Below are 19,242 nucleotides of genomic sequence, written 5' to 3' on the forward strand. Positions count from 1 at the left end.
CACTGCAGACACTCGCCCACTGTCACTGCTCCACAGCCAGAGGACAGAGGCAGCAGCGGCAGCAGAGGAAGCGGATACGATGGAGGAGGACGACTGTACCATCCATCTGCAGCTCAGTCCCCGTCACTGACAGCCTCCCTCTGGGACCATCCTGCCAAGTTGGGAACAAAACTACACTCCTGTCCTTCACAACACCAAGTACTGGACCCTCAACTCCTGCAGGAACACTGTGCACAAGATCATCATTATTTTTCCCGCTCTTGCACTCCCGCACACTTACTCACACACCTTCTCTCAAACTGAAGCACACTTCACTCTGCCTATTGGACTAGCGAGTTTTTTGTTGTTTTCCATCATCGCTGCCTTCCGAGCTGAGTGGATTTACTTTTATCCTGTGGAGGACCATGGGGCTGGGGTGGAGGGGTACAGGAGGGGCCATCCAAAAAAGGACAGAGGAGAGCTGGTACCATTTGGTGGCATTGCTGCTGTTGTGTGGTTTCTGGGAGGCTCACACACAGACAGATGATGGGAAGTCTGTCTACTTCTGGGAAACAGGTACTGCTAAACCACTAATTAGAGATTAAATGTGATCCTTTGCTTTACATATGGAGTGTTTATGATAGCTGCTGATGTATTAGTGTGTTGCTTCTGAGTGTGGGAGGTCACATACCGTAGCTGCGCCAACAGCACAATCAGTCAGATCTTATCGTAAATGTTTTCTAACTCATTATATGTGGATAATGTGGCATGAACAGGGTGATAACCGTTTTATGGCACATTTTAAATCTATGCATGCATCAGTGGAAATAAAAGCTTCTTAGATCTAGTGCAGAAATGTTCTCATGACTTATTGGGTTTCAGAGATCTAAAAGGCTTCCAGATGACACACTTTGGCTGTCTCAATTTTTTTTTTTCGTTGAGGTTTACGCCGCTGAACTTCAAAGATGCATACACTTGAAAAATGACCCAGAAATCTACAGTAGAATCTCGCTTCTTCGTACTGAATCGCATGTGGCACGCAGGACAAATATGATCCATTTTTCAATAGATTAGTTTCATCTCCCTGAGTCTCAGGTGATGCACTGTTATTGAAATGTTGCTGTTGTGTTTTACAGCATGCAGATGATTGATAGGCACTGCATCACTATTGCGGTTGGCAACGGGTTTGATGCTGCTGATACAAAATCAGCTCTGAATATGAGGGTGTTGTGTGTTTTTGAGGCTCACGCGTGTAGAAGATTGTAGATTGAGTGGGTACAGTAGCTCTTATCTTTACACGTGCTTGTTCTCTACACTGAATCTAGCTGCACTGAAATGTCTATCAGAGACACATCTAAATATTGAGTGCTGTGGTGAATTAGATCCCCATACTTGATGCTGAGCACTACTCTAAGGTTTTAGAGTACATATCGTGCACTAGGTTCAGATTAACACCGATAACTACTAACAGATGCAAAAATTAACCTTTGCAGTCATTTTTAAAAACATCTAGGACGTCCTTTAAGGCACAAATTAAATAACGATCGCTTCATTTCCCAGTTTGATGCTCAGGAGATTTAAGGTGTGCTCTTCTCATTCAACGTTTGGAAAAGTTTTTATTTTCTCAATGCCGGTACAACTTTGTCATCTCTCTCAAACTCAAACGGCGCCACTCTGCATGTCCTGCCCCGCCTTGCTCAGCACCAGTCCCCAGTTGACGTATCCCACGTCTCTCCCGTGGTTCTGCATCTTTAAAGAGGATGTAGCTGAGTAAGGAGATTAAAGGAGCAGGGATTTAACAACCCAGGAAAGACAGCCCAGGGAAGAGACTTGAGAAAGAGAAAGGCAGAGTGAGCACTGCAGGCAGAGAGAGGGACTAACTTAACCTACATCTACCCTACTGTAGGTCACAATGATTATGCCTCTCTCCCACGCTACAGCACCTTTCTCCCACACTATACAAGCTCCTCAACTGGAAAGCTCTAGGCTCTGCGCTTTGAAATGTAATCCAGTGTTGGGAGTTTGTTCACTTCTTCCCAAATAAAAGGTAGTGCATTGATTTCAGCCCTGGAGTGTGCTTTCTTCTGAGTCTCTTTGGTTTGACAATTGCCTGCAGAGTATTAAAATCACATAGGGCAATTTACCGCTTTGGATCCTGGTGCTTTTCATCAAAATGTGATTATGTTTGTGCAAGATTTGCATACTTTTTCTTTCCAATGGAAGTTGTTTTTCCCGTTATTTATTTATTTTTTTAAGAAAAGAAACGCAAAATACGATGATGTTTGTGCACACTTGCAGAGTGTGCAGTGGAGGGAATATTCTTGTGGCAAGCAATGCTCTGATGTTTTGCATATTGATGAGTCTAGCTGAAATACAGCCCCTGTCTTCAAAACTGTGGGGAATTGGGCCTGCATTGCTTTTATTGCCTTCTGTGGAAATATGATGTATCTCTTTTGGAAGGTGAGACAGTTCATTGGTGATTTTTTTTTTCTTTTTTCATGGAGAATACTATTCAAATGAAGCAGATGGAGACAACAGGATCCTCCAGCAATTGCAAGTGATATTTCTGCAGGTGGCGTTAGGATAGCTGAAGGAAAAAAGAAAATGATTATAGCCACCATGAGGATGATGGTAGTGATGATGGTGATGGTGATAATGGCATACCACAGATTTTCTGGGGCCTCTGAGTGTTTGCTGGGAGTTTGCCTTCGTCTCAGATCCTGTTTTCACGCCATTTTCTCCCTGTCACTTTCTCACAACTGTGCACTCCTTCTACACTTCTTCCTCTGCATCTTTATCACTTTGTTTCCCTGTCTAGCACTCAGACCATATTTTGCATTGCTTTTTTAAGAGCCACAGCCCAAACAATAAAACAATGAAATATGATGAAATCTCAGAGAAACTTATTGTCACGAGGCAACACCAGGATGTCAATCTATCTATTATAAACCCCCCCAACCCATCCTTGCCTCTACAAACACGCACCGCAGCAGGTGCATCTTCCCGATTCAGTTACAGTGTGTGTGCTTCATTATACTCAGTTGTTGAAGCAACAAGGTTGCCAGGTTTGTACTGTCAAGACCTCCCATGTTTGCCTGAGGACAAGGCAATTACAGGTGGTGGATTATTATGTACTGTAGTATTTCGATATCTTGAGCATCTGCCTCACTGTAAGTGCTCCTTAAACAGGGCTTTGAGGTTTGATACTGATGCATGTTAATGTTCCAGTGGATCCTTAAATGCATCAATTATCCACAACATTAAAACCACCTGCCTAATATTGTGTGATCTGTCTCAACCCGGCAAACAGCTCTGATGCATCAGTGTATGGATATGGGACATCTGGGGTGTCCTGTGGTGCTTGGCATGGTGAATTTTTGGATCTTGTAGGTTTTGATGTGGGGCCCCCAGGGATTGGGATTATTCTGGCGCTTTTGTGGCTCATTGTCATGTTTCTTGAGCTGTTCCTGAGCAGTTTTGTGGCATGGCTGGATGCCGCCATCAGAGAAGCAGTTGGTCGACAAAAGTGTTTGCAAAAGCGGTCGCAAAAGAAATCCACTTGTATGGACGTCAACAGGAAAATAAACCTCAGTACAACATGATCCCCATTTTGTAAATTATGGCAAAAAAGATGATAAAGCAAAGTGTAAGATGAGGAAAGGTGGGAATTCACACACCAATGGGTGCTGACCAGTTACAAGTAACGTGCTACTGTAATCCAATTACTTTTTTCAAGTAACGAGTAAAGTAAGGTATTACTATTGCAGAAAAGGTAATTAGATGACTGTTACTCTCCCGTAAGCACGCCGCTTTACTGCGTTACTAAAACCGTGATTTTTTTTTTTTTTTGCGAGAGTCTCTCATGACAATGACGTAAGCGAGTGTGATGTTCGTGGCAACAGCTGTGTGCAGATCAACAATGGATAATATAACAAGTGCGGCAGAGAGTATGACCGTGCAGTGTTTAAAGCGTGGAAGTACTGACCTTACTTTGAGTTTGAATCTGTAAAAAGTGACAAAAACATTAGTGTCCGCTGTTCACTGCGTGGGAAGAAAACTTCTTTTTACAACGAAAAAAACCCCTAAACTTCTGAGCAAGCACCGACAGTACCCTGCCACGGGAATGTGAAACTCCCAGATCCTTCCACTGACCACTACGACACATGTGCACCAGGGCAAACCTCCGCCTGCCCCACTCCTGCTATACAGGTGAAAATAGAGCAACAGGACCGCTGAGTCTTTGATTTTATTTATTTTCTGCTGTGATTTACATGCATTTATTTGAAAGATTGACTGTAAACACAAAAAACTATTTCATTTTCTGTGCTGGAATGTGCAGAAAATAGGTTTAATCAAATTACTTCCAGTCAGAGAATGTTGCATATAATTTAATGTTTGCTTCATGCGTAAAGTTAAAAGATTAAAACTAATAAAACTAGTTTCAAAAAGAGACTTTTTCATTTGATTACATTTTATATGATGGATTATGCAGAAAAAATAGAATTGGGCTGAAAGATCTATTGCTTTATTACCTATTCAGGTTGTAAATCATTTTTTAAAAAGTAACTAAGTAACTAAGTAACTAATTACTTTTGAAGATAAGTAATCAGTAAAGTAACGGGATTACTTTTGGGGGGAAGTAATCAGTAATTAGTTACTGATTACTTTTTTCAAGTAACTTGACCAACACTGGTGCTGACACTGTAGCTACAGCAGTCGTTTATATAGAGGTCTATGAGTCCCATGGATGCTCAGTTTGATTAGGATCTGGAATGTTTGGAGTCAATGCTTTTGGGATCTTTATGTATTCCTAAGTGGTGTTAGCTGTAGCAGGGTGCATTGTCCTGTTTGGAGAGGTAGCCATGGTCAGAGTATCTTTGCCCTTAGTGGTTTGGTGTGGTACATCTCATAATGTAATGTCCATACGAATGCTACAGTAGGACCCAAAGTTTAGCAGAAGGACATCACATTGTAACAAGATAATCATGACTTGTTAGTGCTTTTAATGCTTCGGTTTCATAAAAAGCACAAAAAAAGAAGTGAAGCTTACCTTTAAAATGTACACCAGCAGGTGTTAATTCATTTATCAGTCTGATCTGACAGCCTGATCTTATCACTCTTGATCAACCTTCTACCTTTCCTGATTGGCCGCCGGTAATCTTTCCCGGATTCCAGATTACGTCACCTCTGGATCCTGATCAAGCCAATCCGCAATTACCTGCCGTCTTACCTCATCAAGTTAAGTCACACTTCACAGCATGTGCCTCTCAGTCACAGGCCTGTTAACTCAACTGAGACATGCACAAGCTCTCAACTAGCTGCTCTTATATGTTGTTTGCCATTTGTGTTTGTGAATACAGTCAATCAGAAAATGAAAAATCTTGTTCAAATTTGCATTTTAAGCAACAGATCGCTTCTTTTGAGACCTTATGCCTGGACAAAGTTTATACACATAAAAGCGCAGCAGTAGGTCTTCTTCAGGATACTGATTTGGCACCTGTTACTCTACATGCTCCTCAAAGAGCATCAACAGTTAAAAAGTTTCCTGAGCTGTTAACTAACCACCCTCATAAAACAGATGCTTGAAAGACAAGGATTTTGATATTGATACCATAGGGGTGTCTACTTGGAGGCTGGGTGGACACCACTGGCCAGATCCAGTATTTTTATATCAACCACGCCAGTTAACACAACTGTCATCTCTTTGCTTTCCCCTTCACTCATTTACAATTTCCCTTCAAAGTGGGGGGGGGGATAGGTCTGCATCCCCATCTATTGACCATTGACCTGGTAACACCTTTGAACTCTTCGTACATAATAAAACAACTACATGTCCATCTTGATGCATTGTTTGTGCAGGGGGGGGGGGAACTAGTAGATTTAATGACATTTAACAAAGTTAAAAACAAAGTGGGTGTTGTAAATGTTCATTACTAAAAACTGATAATATAGCACATTTGTAAGTGGTTGCTAGACATGTATAATTCAGCTTTTGCAAATATAAATAAGATGTTATTGTGAAATTAAAATGACACAGTACTTTTATGAGGTATTGTGGGTGCTACAAATTGCTAACACTAGGCCGTTTTAGCCCATTGTTAGGTGTGATTGCATCATATACAATTCAGTATTTTGTGGATCTAAAGTAAATGTTAAATGTGGTTAAAAAGAAATGCTATGATGCCTTTTATAAGGTGTTATACATATAAAATGTGCATAAATCTCTTGGGCACTAGCTACTTGCGAGCTGTTTGCTAGGCAACATGATGTTGTAATGTCAGGTAAGAACCTTCAGGGGCCTAAGATGTACCTGTGTGCCAAGTTTGGTTGCTCATTCCCTGATGGTCTAGGAGGAATTTGTAGAAAGAAACACAGACAGATTATCGATTATCTTTTCTAAAGTCAAGTTGTTCTTTTTTATTTCTCTTACACAAAGTGCCTTTTAATACATGGATATTAATTTCGCTTTTTACTTTAGTTACTTGATACAAGGTACCTTTCTTGAGAATGCTAGCATCTATCGGCCTGTACATTTGTTGGACCTGCTTCTCTAATGACCTGTCAGTTTCCAGAACCAATGCAGGTTTAGTCCTCCAAGGTATCATCCAATAGGGATTATTCTGGTTTTCTGCTCTGTGACGTGCTGCAGTGTGTCAACACATCTCGCCCATGTCACTGTTCAGGACACAGGTGCAGGGCAACTATTGCTGACAGGCCATTGTTAGCTGAATACATTCCTCCTTTTACAGAGCCGCCAGCAGTGAAGGATGTCATCCTCGCTCAGGGTTTTTACTGGCTCTCCCACAATCACCTGCTATTATGGTGGACCCACTGAAGAGGCCATCCAGGAAATTGAGGGAGAGCGGGTGTGACAGGTTCTCAAGTTCACTACAGCATGTCAAGGGCATTACATGGAGAACAAAAAAAAATCCTTTAGCCAAACTGATAGTGGTAACCAAAGACAAGAGAAGATTAGTTTAAGGGGAACCCCTTGAGATAAATGGAAACAAAAGAACAGTGATCTTTTCAGGCTGTCTGCACTAAAAAAGCAGACAGTTCCCCTCTAGCCTTATCGTCTGTTAAAGCAACACATCTGACATCTTAGGAAGGTTATATTTATATTCATGTGCAATGGATTTGGCTACATTTTCCCATTTTAAACTTCTTATTCTGTTTTACTGGCATACTTGATTGATTCATGTCCTCAAATCACCTCAGCATCAACCCCACAACCTTTCCAACATCTAAATTAGAGCCTGTTGTGTCTGTACTGCCATGGAAATCCTTTGCCTCAAATAGCTATGTGCTAATACCTGTGTACCTGTATGATATCTACCAGTTTTCTTTTCATTAAGCCGGAAACAAACAAATGTCTGAGTAAATAGCTGTAGCTGTGATAGCAGCAGGAAAGTGACTGGCATCATCCCAAATGAGAATATCCCTTGGAGACTCCCACCTCATTTTAGCGAGTGCATTACAACGTGACCCTCAATGACCCTAATTAGCATAGCACCTGACGGCAGACAAGGATCTGGTCCATAATTGGCCAGCCAGTGTTAAAATTCCTTAGCAACAGGCAACAAATTTAGGCCACGCATATAAATTAAGATAATTTCCTTGGGAATTTCATTTTTCATTACAGAGTGTGCCAGTGGGGTTTATTTTAATTCAGTATGCCCCTGTTTTTGTTTTCCTTTTCAGTTGGGTGAGAGTGAAAATGGAGGGTAATTGTGTCTGTTGTGCATCTCGCCCTGCAACCATCAGAAAATGAGCACTCAGCAGCTTGTGGAAACAACAACAGCCATGTGGCCTCAGCATCTTTATGCCTGAAAGAGGATGGAAGCTATTTTTCAAAGTTACGTTTAGTCTCAGTGGAAAAAGACTGAACACAGCTCGGGCTCAAATGATCGGCACTTTACTGTCATTGAAATGACACAGAGCTCAGCAACAGCACTCCATGACATTGTACCTGATTTTTTTTTTTTCAAAGCATTTGCAGCAAAATGTGTCACGTTTGACCCACATTGATCTGTTTTGTGGCTTTAGAGATATTACCCTACTACTCTCCGCTCCAGACTGCTGTGCTTTTAGAAATTGCCAATCCATCCAGTGGAGAAAGATGCCAAAGAGATGCCAGAGTTTGTTTAATCTAAATGGCAGAGCTTACACTAAGAACTGGCTTGGCTATTACTGATATAGGAGGCACGGCAGAATTAGAGATTACACTTCATCCAAAAAACTTTATTTAGAGTAAGATAAGAGGATTCCCACTGCTTTATTCCACCCTATTGAAATGGCTCGCAGCATATTTTAGATGCAGTGCTTTGTCATTCAACCACCAGAGTACTTTTTGCATGGTCCTGAGTAAGCAGATCAGTGATAGATTTATGTTGCGTAGGACTGTTATCTTTCTGATTATCTGCCTTGACCTGGTATATCAAAGTGGTACGTGCTGCTATGAAAAGATTAGAAAGTGAGATAAAAAAATGAAGACCTTTTTTAAAAAATTGGTACATTTTCTTGTGTGCATTCTCAGTTTTTGCAGTGAAATTATTAACTATTATGTCCTCACTGTTGCAAAGTACATATAACATATTACAGTATCCATCAATAAACACTCATTCTAGTCCCAGTTCATATGCAGGAACAACCAGTGATGTACTGACTTTTGGAAGGAATGTGATGGGGAGCGACAGGATCAAAGGCTAGAGGTCGAAGGCGTATGGATATTAGTTCAGTCTCTGAAAAGATGTGGTTTCCCTGTATACTCATGTGAGGCGCTAATAGCTCAGTCACACTAGAGTTTGAGTATGCAACGCCCTCAACCTGTGGATACATGGTGGCATTGACAAATGTTTGCAAATAGTTACCGACTAATTTATTCATGCAGACAGATTTAACACGCTGCACTCAATCAGAGTCAGTCTGCAGTGATCAGTGCAGTGCATCTCATTGCAGTTGAGAATGCAACCAACTCAAGTTGCTGCATTCTAGTTATATTTCGATATAAAAGCAAGATTGCCAAACAGTTTGTGGTAAAACTGCAGAGACAACATCACTGTTTACAGAGCCTGGACTTCGTATGATTCAGTTAATGTGAATTTCTGTGTATTTTACAGCAACAGATTTGAAACAGATGGCAATTACAATTTTCTTTATCACTATTGATTGCTGTATTGTCACAAAATATTGCATGTAATTGTCAAGTTGACCCCCTTCAATCACAAACAGACTAACAGAAGACTGACTCCATCCTATCTTGCAATCAGTTGCTGTCTTCAAAGCTGGTGCCTGACAGCAGCCACCAATTGCAAATGGTGGCAGAAAATTGGTCTCCGTCTTCAAGGCATCCATTTGAAAAACAAGAATATTACAAGTTCCTTGCAAAAAGTTGTAATAATTTTGGTTGTACCATGGTAGTATCATAACCAGAAATCATAGAAAACCAAAATCATAGTTCCAGTTTTGTAATATCCTCAGATAAACCACTTGATCCAAACGTCAATGTTACATTTTATTCTGAGCATGTCAACAAACATGCTAACATCCTGGCTCTGTGGTCTCTGATTGTTTACACATCTTTTTGGCAGGTGATTCACTCAAAGTCCCATGTCAGACTGCTCAGAGGAAATATTTTAAGCTAAAATCATGTTGGCAATTTCATTCGTTCACATAATCCAATCAAACCCCCCCATATTATAAAGAAGTAACAAAATGTTCTCTATAAATTGAACATAGTCTTGGCAGATGAGCTGACCCCAGAACAGGCTGACAGTGCAGGCTTAGCTGATGCACTTGCACGCATCCTACTGGCAAATCTCACTCAGGGCATTTAAGCTGCACACTGATTCACAACCCATCTCCACCCCTGCTCCTCCCTCTCATGCTGTGTCGGACTTAATCACTGTTAATGTCTGATCTTGCTGATGCTTGCTCCGGTCAGTACAGGGGTCGTTCTGCTCTTGTCCCCACCCAATCATATACCCAGCACGTTTTTTTTTTTTTTTTTTGCTTGACATTCTTCTCTCGATTGGGAATGATTTGCTTGTAATCAATCGTCAACACAAACCTTTTCTATCTCAAAAGTCTAATAAGAGTGTGCAGCCCAGATGAGTTAAGAAGTATGCCGAGCCAACATCGAAATCATATCTATAATTCAACCATAACTAGTTTGTTTCTTTGATTATAATGATTCTGAGTGAAATACAGGTAAACTTAAACAGAGCAGCAAAGCAGAAACATATTCCCTTCTTTTTCCGTCCCACTTGTTTTTCTCCTGAGTTTGTGGGTTTGTGTTTTTCTCGTACAATGGGGTCGTGTCCCTTTGGTGTCTCTTCCCAAACAAGGACTTAAATCTCCACTCAGCCACAAGTTGAAACACAAACAAATAACGGGACCCATATTGAGGAAACCAAGCACTCTCGTGGTCAGAGAGTGGCATTCAAAACAGGCCCTTGACTTCCCAAGAGGCAACGAGGCAGCTTCAGTGGGCTGAGAGGAATTGCGGTATCATCGAAGAAAGCAGTGACATTTACCTGAAAGGAGCCTGTGCTGCCTCCCCCGATGCTATTCTAATAAAGCTGAAGATATGTAGGTGGCTTGGAAGTAAATATCCTCCTGTCTATCCAGCAGCTCTGTCATTAATCCTTCATCTCCCCCACTGGCCATCCATTTTTATTGTTTTTTATTTATTTATTTTTTGCTCAGCCATGAGGTAGTCATGTCCCCATATTTTTTTGAAGATAAAAGCTTTCTTTTCCATGGCGGTTTGGGTGTTTTGCTCCCCAGTGGAAAAAGCTGATATCTAACTGTCATAGATGGTCTGAGAAGCACTCACTGTTGCACCGCAGAAAGATTATAATTCATCTGTAGATCACGTAATGAACTGTACACAGACTGCTTTAATATGCAGTGCAGTTTAGAGTCATATATCAAAGCTACTAAATCGGAATATAATGAGAACATTATATTAGTGTATTGAGCTTCTGTTGTTGGTTTGAAAACCATACTGCATTTGAACGCCATGCTGTACTTGTGCAGTTTGGACCACATTTATGAATGCTTTGCCATTTGTTTCTGGACCATGTGTTCTTGGTTTATCGAGTAAAAATGGTGCAGTAATTCCTCAGAGTGCATTAAGCAACAGCGACAGAAAAATGGCTTCAGGTAATTGTTTGTGAGGGTGTTCTTCAATCCCGCTTTTGATGTTGTTTGTCTGCTGAAATCTGGAAATCCTGCGTTCTCGTCTGTTTTAGTTTGTTTTCATTTAGTGTGATAAGCTGAAGGAGTAATCAGTCAGCCACAACATTAAAACTGCCTCCCAAATATTGTGTAAAGTTCGTCGTGCTGCTGAAACAGCTCTTAGTCATGTACAGTACATATATTGGACATGTAGAAATATTCTGTGGTCGCCAGCACAGGGCAGATGTTTGAATTTGGAGTTGTTGTTTTTTTAGGTTTTTAGTTTGGGGAAAGAGTTTTCCCATGTTGTTGCTTAAAGTATTACAAAATTTGAAGTTTACTTTGTAAATCCTGGTCCAAAACAGCAATAAAGCAGGCCTGTCATATGACTGACAGGTTGCTGCCATATGCATGTGCAGTCCCTCAATTGGATTTGCCACTTGCTCATCAGATCTGGACTTACTACACTGACATAGAAGCAAAAATTCTCAGCTCGTGAAATTAAGACAGATTCACCAACCAACATGCAACATACTGAAGACATAGGAGCCCATGGATGCTTAACTGAATTAGGGTCAGGGCTATTTGATGGCTTGTTCAAAACCTTTGGGCTCTTTGTCATGTTTCTTGAGCCATTCTTCTTTAGTTGGAGGCTTCTGTTGGGGTTTTGTTTGGTCTTTGTGTTTAGGTGGATCTCAAGTAAGATCCACGTGACTATCAGGACAAGGGGTCTTGGCAGAACGTTCTATTGTAATGAGATGATCAGCGCTGTTCACTACACCTTCCAGCTGGTTTAATGTTGTGGCTGAGGGGTGATTAAACCATGATTAAACCATATTAATTAACGCAAGAGCAGTCCATGTTAGCAGCTCTGTGAGGATGTAATTAGACACACCAGTGCTTGGATATAAAATGCGTTCACAGTAACAAAACTAGTGCAGATGATGAGCAGGTATAATGTACCATAGCTTTTCAATAGCATGCTCACATTAAAGCACTAACTGTGTTCACAGCAGAGGGAGATGATGGGTTTTTTTTTTAGATGTTTGTAGATAAATGAGACTCTCCAGCCTGCAAATAACCAGAGTAACTTTAATTAACTGAAAGGGTGTTAAAGAAAAAGAATTGCACAATACTGATGGGATAAAAAAAAAAATCTAACAAAATCCTAAAAGAAAAGCACAAGAAATTCTAGTAAGGAGTGCAAGGGACAAACAAAAGAGCGCAAAAATGTGATAAAGAGAGAGACAAGATTATATTTAGACTCTGTGCTGATAAATAAGAGAAACTAGTGGAAGCAATTAAGAAATTATGGAGAACCAGACAAAGACGGTAAGTAAAACAACACAACACGAGCAATTACTGGAAAAAAGAGAATTTACAAGCAATGGGAGAAACAGCAGAAGTAGAGAAACACTTATGTGCCATGAAATAAATAGAAACAAAAACATCCAAAAAATAACTCTTCTGGATTTTTTTCTCCAGAAATTTACAACACATATTCACCAGAAGGCTGTATTTCATAATAAGGTACTAAAAGTTTTTAAAATTGAGACACAAATTTTGTCACCAGCTTATTAGAAACATTTCAGTGTTTCCAACATTTCAACTGAAAGAAAAAGCATGTTTGCGTTCAGTAAATAAAAATGACTGAATCACATCTATTAAGATAACATAAGATAATTCTTTGTTGTTATTGCACAGTCATACATAGTGCAATAGTACAATGACACTACGTATTGAGTAGATGATGATATATTTCATTAAATTTGTTAAAATTAATTTCATTATGAATGTCTTTTTGAAAGTTTAAAAAGGACCCTGCTGCATCTCTCACTGATGCTCATCAGGAAAAGCCAATGTTGCTTAGAAAACACCTAAGGAGACCCTTCACCATCTGAGCACAGAGATCTGATCTGGTATTGGTGTATTTTAGAAAAAATTGATCAAATGTATTAATGGTGGCGTAATTATAAATATTGGTGTCTTAATTTATCACCTATCATTTTTTTTGTAGTACAGGCTGTCTAGGAACTATTATAGATAGGAAATTCCCATATTTGGCTGGCTCTCTTGCTTCATGGTACAGCCTGAGGAGTTGTGAAAGTCATGTTGAATGCGTGTACAAAATATTATTGCTACAAAATCCAACTTTACACCAGTGGTAGATAAAAAGTTTACCAAAGTTATTACAAATTATCTTGAGGGGGATATCACTTTTTATTCCACTCAATCAAACAGTTAATTTTTTTCCCAGCAGAGAGCCCTGGTTGACCGGCTGACATTACCACCCATGGAGACGTGTTACAAGCTTGGCTTTAAAGCATCGGAATGAAATAAAATACTAATTTGACAATGTAAACTCAAGGGGACAATGATAGTGAAGGTTTACTTTAAACTGCATCATGTTTAATAAACCTGTCCTTTTCACTTTGCATTCCTATTGATTACTGCTCTTTACACCTTCAGTAGGCAGGTCTCATTAGTCTCACATGCACAGTTCAAGAACAAATTCAGCTAGATATTAAAAGTCAAGATGGAAGTAAACCTGTCAATACATTTGATTGATTGTATTGATCTCGTTTGCCTTTTTCTCTCTTGAAACTGCTCCTGAAATTGATCTGCATTTACAGCCCTTTAATGCCAGGGAATACGTAGTGCTGACAAAAGTGTACATGTAGAGAGAAATTGGAAAAGGTGGTTAAAATGCATAAGGAGAAAATAGAGTAAGAGATCACTTAAGCACATTTAAACCCTAACATCAGCATTATAGGCCTGGCATTTGTAATGAAGGAGCAAGAGGGAGAGGCTGACAGGAAGTGTAGAGGATTTGTAGGCATCAAATATCCATAGAAAGGAATTTAGCTGGAGAGAGCACACCTAACTGTGCTTTAACATTAGTATCAACACAATAAGCCAGAAATGTATAATGGTAAAGGGGCAGAGAGAGTGATAGAGTGGCCGGCTAATCACCAATGACAAGCCCCTGGATTAGAGGGAGGGGAGCAGATGGCCTGAGGCAGGGCAAGGCCGAGCACATATGAATATCCCAGGAGGCTGAACGGGCTCTCTACCTCCTCGTGCCTAGAGCAGACATACATTGTGTACACAGAATATTTGTCACTGTGTTGGTGGTGGTAGTCACTACCAACCCCCCCACCCACTTAGACATGTACAGTGTGTACAGAGAAGATCTGCCGCATAGCAAATCTGAGAAAAGCAACATCTTTCTATATTAGGTAGCCTTAATGTATGGTGACATAGATGTCACATGTTTTACCATTCAGGGCACCAAAGGATAATTATTTATGTTTCGCAATTAAGCTAGCTAAATTAAAAGAGATAAACTAAGTCTAAAGTACAGAATTAAATAGCACCACCTTTTGGGTTTAAAAAGTAAATGCCATAAAACGACATGCTTACAGCCTGATGCACTAAATAGTTTTGCTCTCCATAGCCAATTATTAGCCTATTAAAATTAATAAGGTTTTTAAATATACTATGAACCAAAAAAATTGTTTGATTTTCAGTTGGATAAGTGGAAGAGAATGGATCGATGTTTGATCCTTAAAAAGAGACTTTCACACATCAAAGTTGACAGTTTTTGGAAGCATTACTGCACTGTAAAAAAAAAAAAAATGTTGTGAAGGAATTGTGTGATAAATCGCCTCAAGTGACGTCACTCCAGCTGTCAACAAATAATGCTGATGCCTGCAAATGTAAAAATTGGGAAAAAGGGACTTCACTGGACCTCTGTGGCTTATTTCTTATTTGTGCTCGAGGCTACCTGCTGCTACCCGCATAATACACCCAAATCACCATCCCAGGTGTCAGCTATGTTGCATTGTGGCCAATAAAACCACACGTGTAGCAACCACAAAGGGCAGCACAACATCTCATCTGCTACTTTCCCCAAAGTGCACCAGAAGCGTTACTGGTCGTTCGGACGAGTTGAGGAGATACTGTATATTCAGCAAACATCATTAAGCACCAGTGGATTTATTCAGCAGCTGTATAGCCACTTTAAATAAGAACTTTTATTTATTTTGTGGTTTTTTTTTTTTTTTGTGTTGTTATTTAAATGGAACCAATTATGCTGCTGTCGCACTAGAGTTTAAAAATTCATATTGAACAGAAATTCTCATTAACTACTTGCATTCGGAGTCAAGACTGAACCTCATAAATCTGAAACTGATACAGTTGCTGCTAGATGACGATATAACTGCAAAATGACATAGCTGCTTGGCAGCCTTGCTTTTATATGGGAAATAACTAGAATACAACCAGTTAGCAACCAGCTGAGTCCCCATTATAACTAGGTGCTGATCAGAGCAGGCTGATTCTGTTTGATTGCAGAGCCATCATGGCAATATGTCTGCATTTTAAATTAGATGGCAATCAGACTGTGATTATTTGGAGAAAGGTTTCCCATCACCAGGCAACCTGTGCATTTGCCTTGTGATCAAATGTGATTGCTCAGAGGTTGGGAGAGTTGCACACTCAAACCAATAGATCGCCAAATGGGAAAAATTTCAGTGCAGTCACATCTTACAAGTAGGTTACAGTCCTACAGTCCTACTTTAACTCTAGAGTGACCTTGGTGCCCTGCTAAGTTTGATAAGGCAAATGTTTATCTTAAAGTTTATCTTGCATGTGTCTTCTAAAACTTCTTTAATATCATTATTTTCTCAAAGTTAGCTTATGCCTGTATGTACAGATACACTAAAAAACTCAATGAACTAGGTTATCTGCTTTTAAAGGGTTGCATAACTAAAACTACACCCTTGAACATCACCCAGCTCTTCATCCGTGTATTGATTTAAATCTCTATTCATCTGTTTGTCCATTAGCTTTTTCCTCTCATTGTGTGGTGGGTGTATAGCGTGGGCCTGCACTCATGGGTGTCACTTCAAGCACTAGATCTCTGGCAGACACTTAAAGCATTACACACACATGCACAGTAATGCCACACTTGTAATCCACAGAGACAAAGTTGGCATTTCTCTTTAGCACAATGCGGAACGAGGCAGCTTTTTACGAGTTTTAGCAGTTGCACTTGGGAACAGAATTCTTTAGTGGTCACACCTCCAGTTATATGTAGCTCGGAGCGAACATATGACAGATTGTGAGAGAGGCTGTCTCCCTTCAATTTTTATCCCGTGTCCTACGTGTGTGGAAGTTAGTCAAGTTAGTCACTTGGTGAATAATTGAGAGTACGTTTAGAGAAACTTTCCCTGCATCAACTCAAACTAAAAGCTGCACTGGGCAATATTTTATCTGCAGACAGTGACCACCTGTCTTAAAAGGCTAGAGCAATGAATAACATCTAGAGTCTTAGAGTCTAAATGTTGTCAATGGGGATTGGTTATTTTTCTGTTTAATTTACATTGTTGTTTTTTTTTTAACTGATTAGCAATAAAACACAATTTCCGTCATCAATAACTGCTTATGGACATTGACACTACCAGTAATCAAAGATTGTTTCTTTGTGTGAGCAGATATTGCCAGGTTCAGTTGCACTTCTTGCATTGCTAATTCCCACATGCTACACAGACATCAGTTTACATCAATTCACATAAACAGTCTTTGCTACATGAAGGTGCTTTACATTGTAAGGTAAAGACGCTACAGTAAACAATCAGACATTCCCCTATGAGCAGCATTTGGCAACAGTGGAGAGAAAGAAACCTCTGGCAGAAAAAGACAAAACTACAGCTGAATGGAGAAGTTCCCCAGCAGCCTGAAGATATAGTGGAGTTCAGGGTCATTTGATGCAGCCCCATTGGTTTTAAAAGAGGGTATCTGTACTTAACCCAAACTTGAGGGGCCAATAGCTGAAGGGTATGCCACCGAATCTACTTTCATAAACTTCAGGAACCACAAGAAAATGTGCAATCTGACAGCAAAGTGCTCATTTTTGATAAAATATGATATTGTGATAGTCCTATTAGATGGTACTTCATTCATCTTTATTCTCACTACAGTACCCTGCATGGACTGGCAGAGACCTCCTGGTACTGTCTCACTGAAGTTCAATCATTCAGAGTCTTTTAAAACACTCAAATCTTCAACTGATATGGATAACATCCACAATTATCTGTGTGTATTAAGACATTTTATTTCTTGAAGACTGGATGATTTTAATAATGATTTTATCTGTGCCGTCAGAAAAGTCACCTGAAAACATCAGGTCAGTTCAAGTTTCAGGCCTCTCAGTGTGTTACAGAATGGAGTTTAAAATAGTCTACTCCTGTTCGTATTTAAATCTCTCTGGGCTTTAGGACCAAAATACCTTCCCTAACTCCCTTTCACTATATGAACTCACATGCCATCTGAAGTCATGGGGACACGCTTCATAACAAACCCAGAAGACTGGAGACCTGCCCTCCTATGCCTTTAAAGCCAGATTATAAATGTACTCGGACTGTCCTTACATCCAGAACTTCCTGCTACTCATAATGTTCAAATGTGGCATTTTCTATGTACTTCTATGTACTTACTTCATGATGGATTTTGAAGACTAAATGAATAAACAAAGAAATGTTGCCTGACTAGCAATTTACTGTACGTGCATCATATTTCTATTCTCCACGCCTGCTGTGGCTGAAACTGTCATTACATTTTTAACAGTGTAGTTATGGACTATGAATATAAATGAAGGAAAGTTAAAACAAAAACACAAAGTTTTGGCCAAATGTTTAAAAACACTTAATGTGTAGGAATTTCAACACAATACTGGCTTTTAGGTATTCCTTTGACCTTTTTTCCTTCAGGAGAATAACTGTTCAGCATATACATTAAAAGTAAATGGAGCATATGGATTTGGTTAGCTTTCCTTAAATAAATAGAGGGTCGTAATTATGAAAACTCAAAAGATATGTGCTGTATATTAAAGAATTTTCTATGGATAAAACCCAAAATGTAAAGTGTCGTATTGCTAAAACAATCATGTCCATAATGAGCGGTGTTTGGTGTAACGTGTTCCAAATTAACACATTACTGCAATCAAATTCACTAGTGACATTATAGTTACTAATGTTGCTGCTTGCACTGTGTAAGTTTCTCAGTTATTTGCACTCATGTGATATCTATTATATGCATACTTGACAACAATCCTTTAATATGAGTTCCTGCAGGAGCTTGAATAAAAATGTCACAATGACTTTTGAGAAGTGGGGATAAGAATGTGATGATGGTAAAGAAAAAAACTGTAGAAACAACAAACCACCTCTTCTAACATGACATCAGTGACACATCACCTCCAAACCAAAAAGCCTGACACTACAAAAAGTAGCCATGAGAATGATATTGTTGCAGATTGTATGTTGGGCATCAATCAAAAAAACAAATGTTGACTTTCAACAGGAAACATTTCTGCCCATGCTTAGTTGTTATTTTCTGTGAATGGGCTGTTTTTCACAGCCTTTGCTGTCAGCTTTGTGATAATACTTATAATCTAATAGGGATAATTTCAAGACGATATTTCTTTTAGTAGTCTTTATAAGGATCTGAGCAAATACGTTGGTGTGTGAAATGTTTGCTAACTGATTATTACAATGGTGACATTTTAGATGAATGCAATCACCGATGTAATGTAATGTGGTGTAATGTGTTTCTTTCAAATAAAAAAAAAGTAAAGAGCGATGTGCAGTGCGTTACTCTTTTTGAGCAACAGAGACTACAAGTGTAGGTAAACTGTCAACTAGAACTGGTGCACATAAATCACACAGTATTTATTTGCAACAATGTGCATTAAATGGACCCCAAACTGACCTTTAATTTGAAATATAGACAACAGATAGTGTGCAGCGAGGTGTCCGTTTTTGTTACCATGAGCCAACCTGCAGTTTCTGTAGTATTTATCATGGTCAGGTTGGTGGGTAGTGGGTGGATGATGTGCACGCTCTTCTGAATTATTTTGCATGAATTCCTTAAATATTTATGAAAGTTAATGCAACTTGGACAGGTATATTCTGCAACTATATCTAACTGTTGTGAATCCAATCGGATATTTGCAGAGACACTTGCAGTCCAATATTGCATTGGTGGGGAGTCTCTGTTTGGGCTGCGCATTATAAGCCA

General features: G+C 39.6%; 1 protein-coding gene across 1 annotated transcript in view; it reads left to right on the top strand.

Moving 5' to 3' along the window:
• The first annotated feature begins 404 nt into the window (after positions 1–404).
• The window catches only part of thsd7ab (thrombospondin, type I, domain containing 7Ab), a 204,973-nt gene continuing 186,135 nt past the window's right edge, over positions 405–19,242 (top strand). Inside the window, exon 1 of the mRNA XM_086312316.1 lies at positions 405–555. Within this exon, the coding sequence (XP_086168442.1) occupies positions 405–555 (151 nt within the window). The remainder of the gene's footprint in view (positions 556–19,242) is intronic.

Source organism: Aulonocara sp. 'chitande type north' Nkhata Bay, linkage group LG11 (assembly GCF_057382095.1).
Source record: "Aulonocara sp. 'chitande type north' Nkhata Bay isolate Kocher_YH1m ecotype deep benthic linkage group LG11, A_spYH_male_GT1.1, whole genome shotgun sequence".
In the NCBI taxonomy this organism is placed as follows: Eukaryota; Metazoa; Chordata; class Actinopteri; order Cichliformes; family Cichlidae; genus Aulonocara; species Aulonocara sp. 'chitande type north' Nkhata Bay.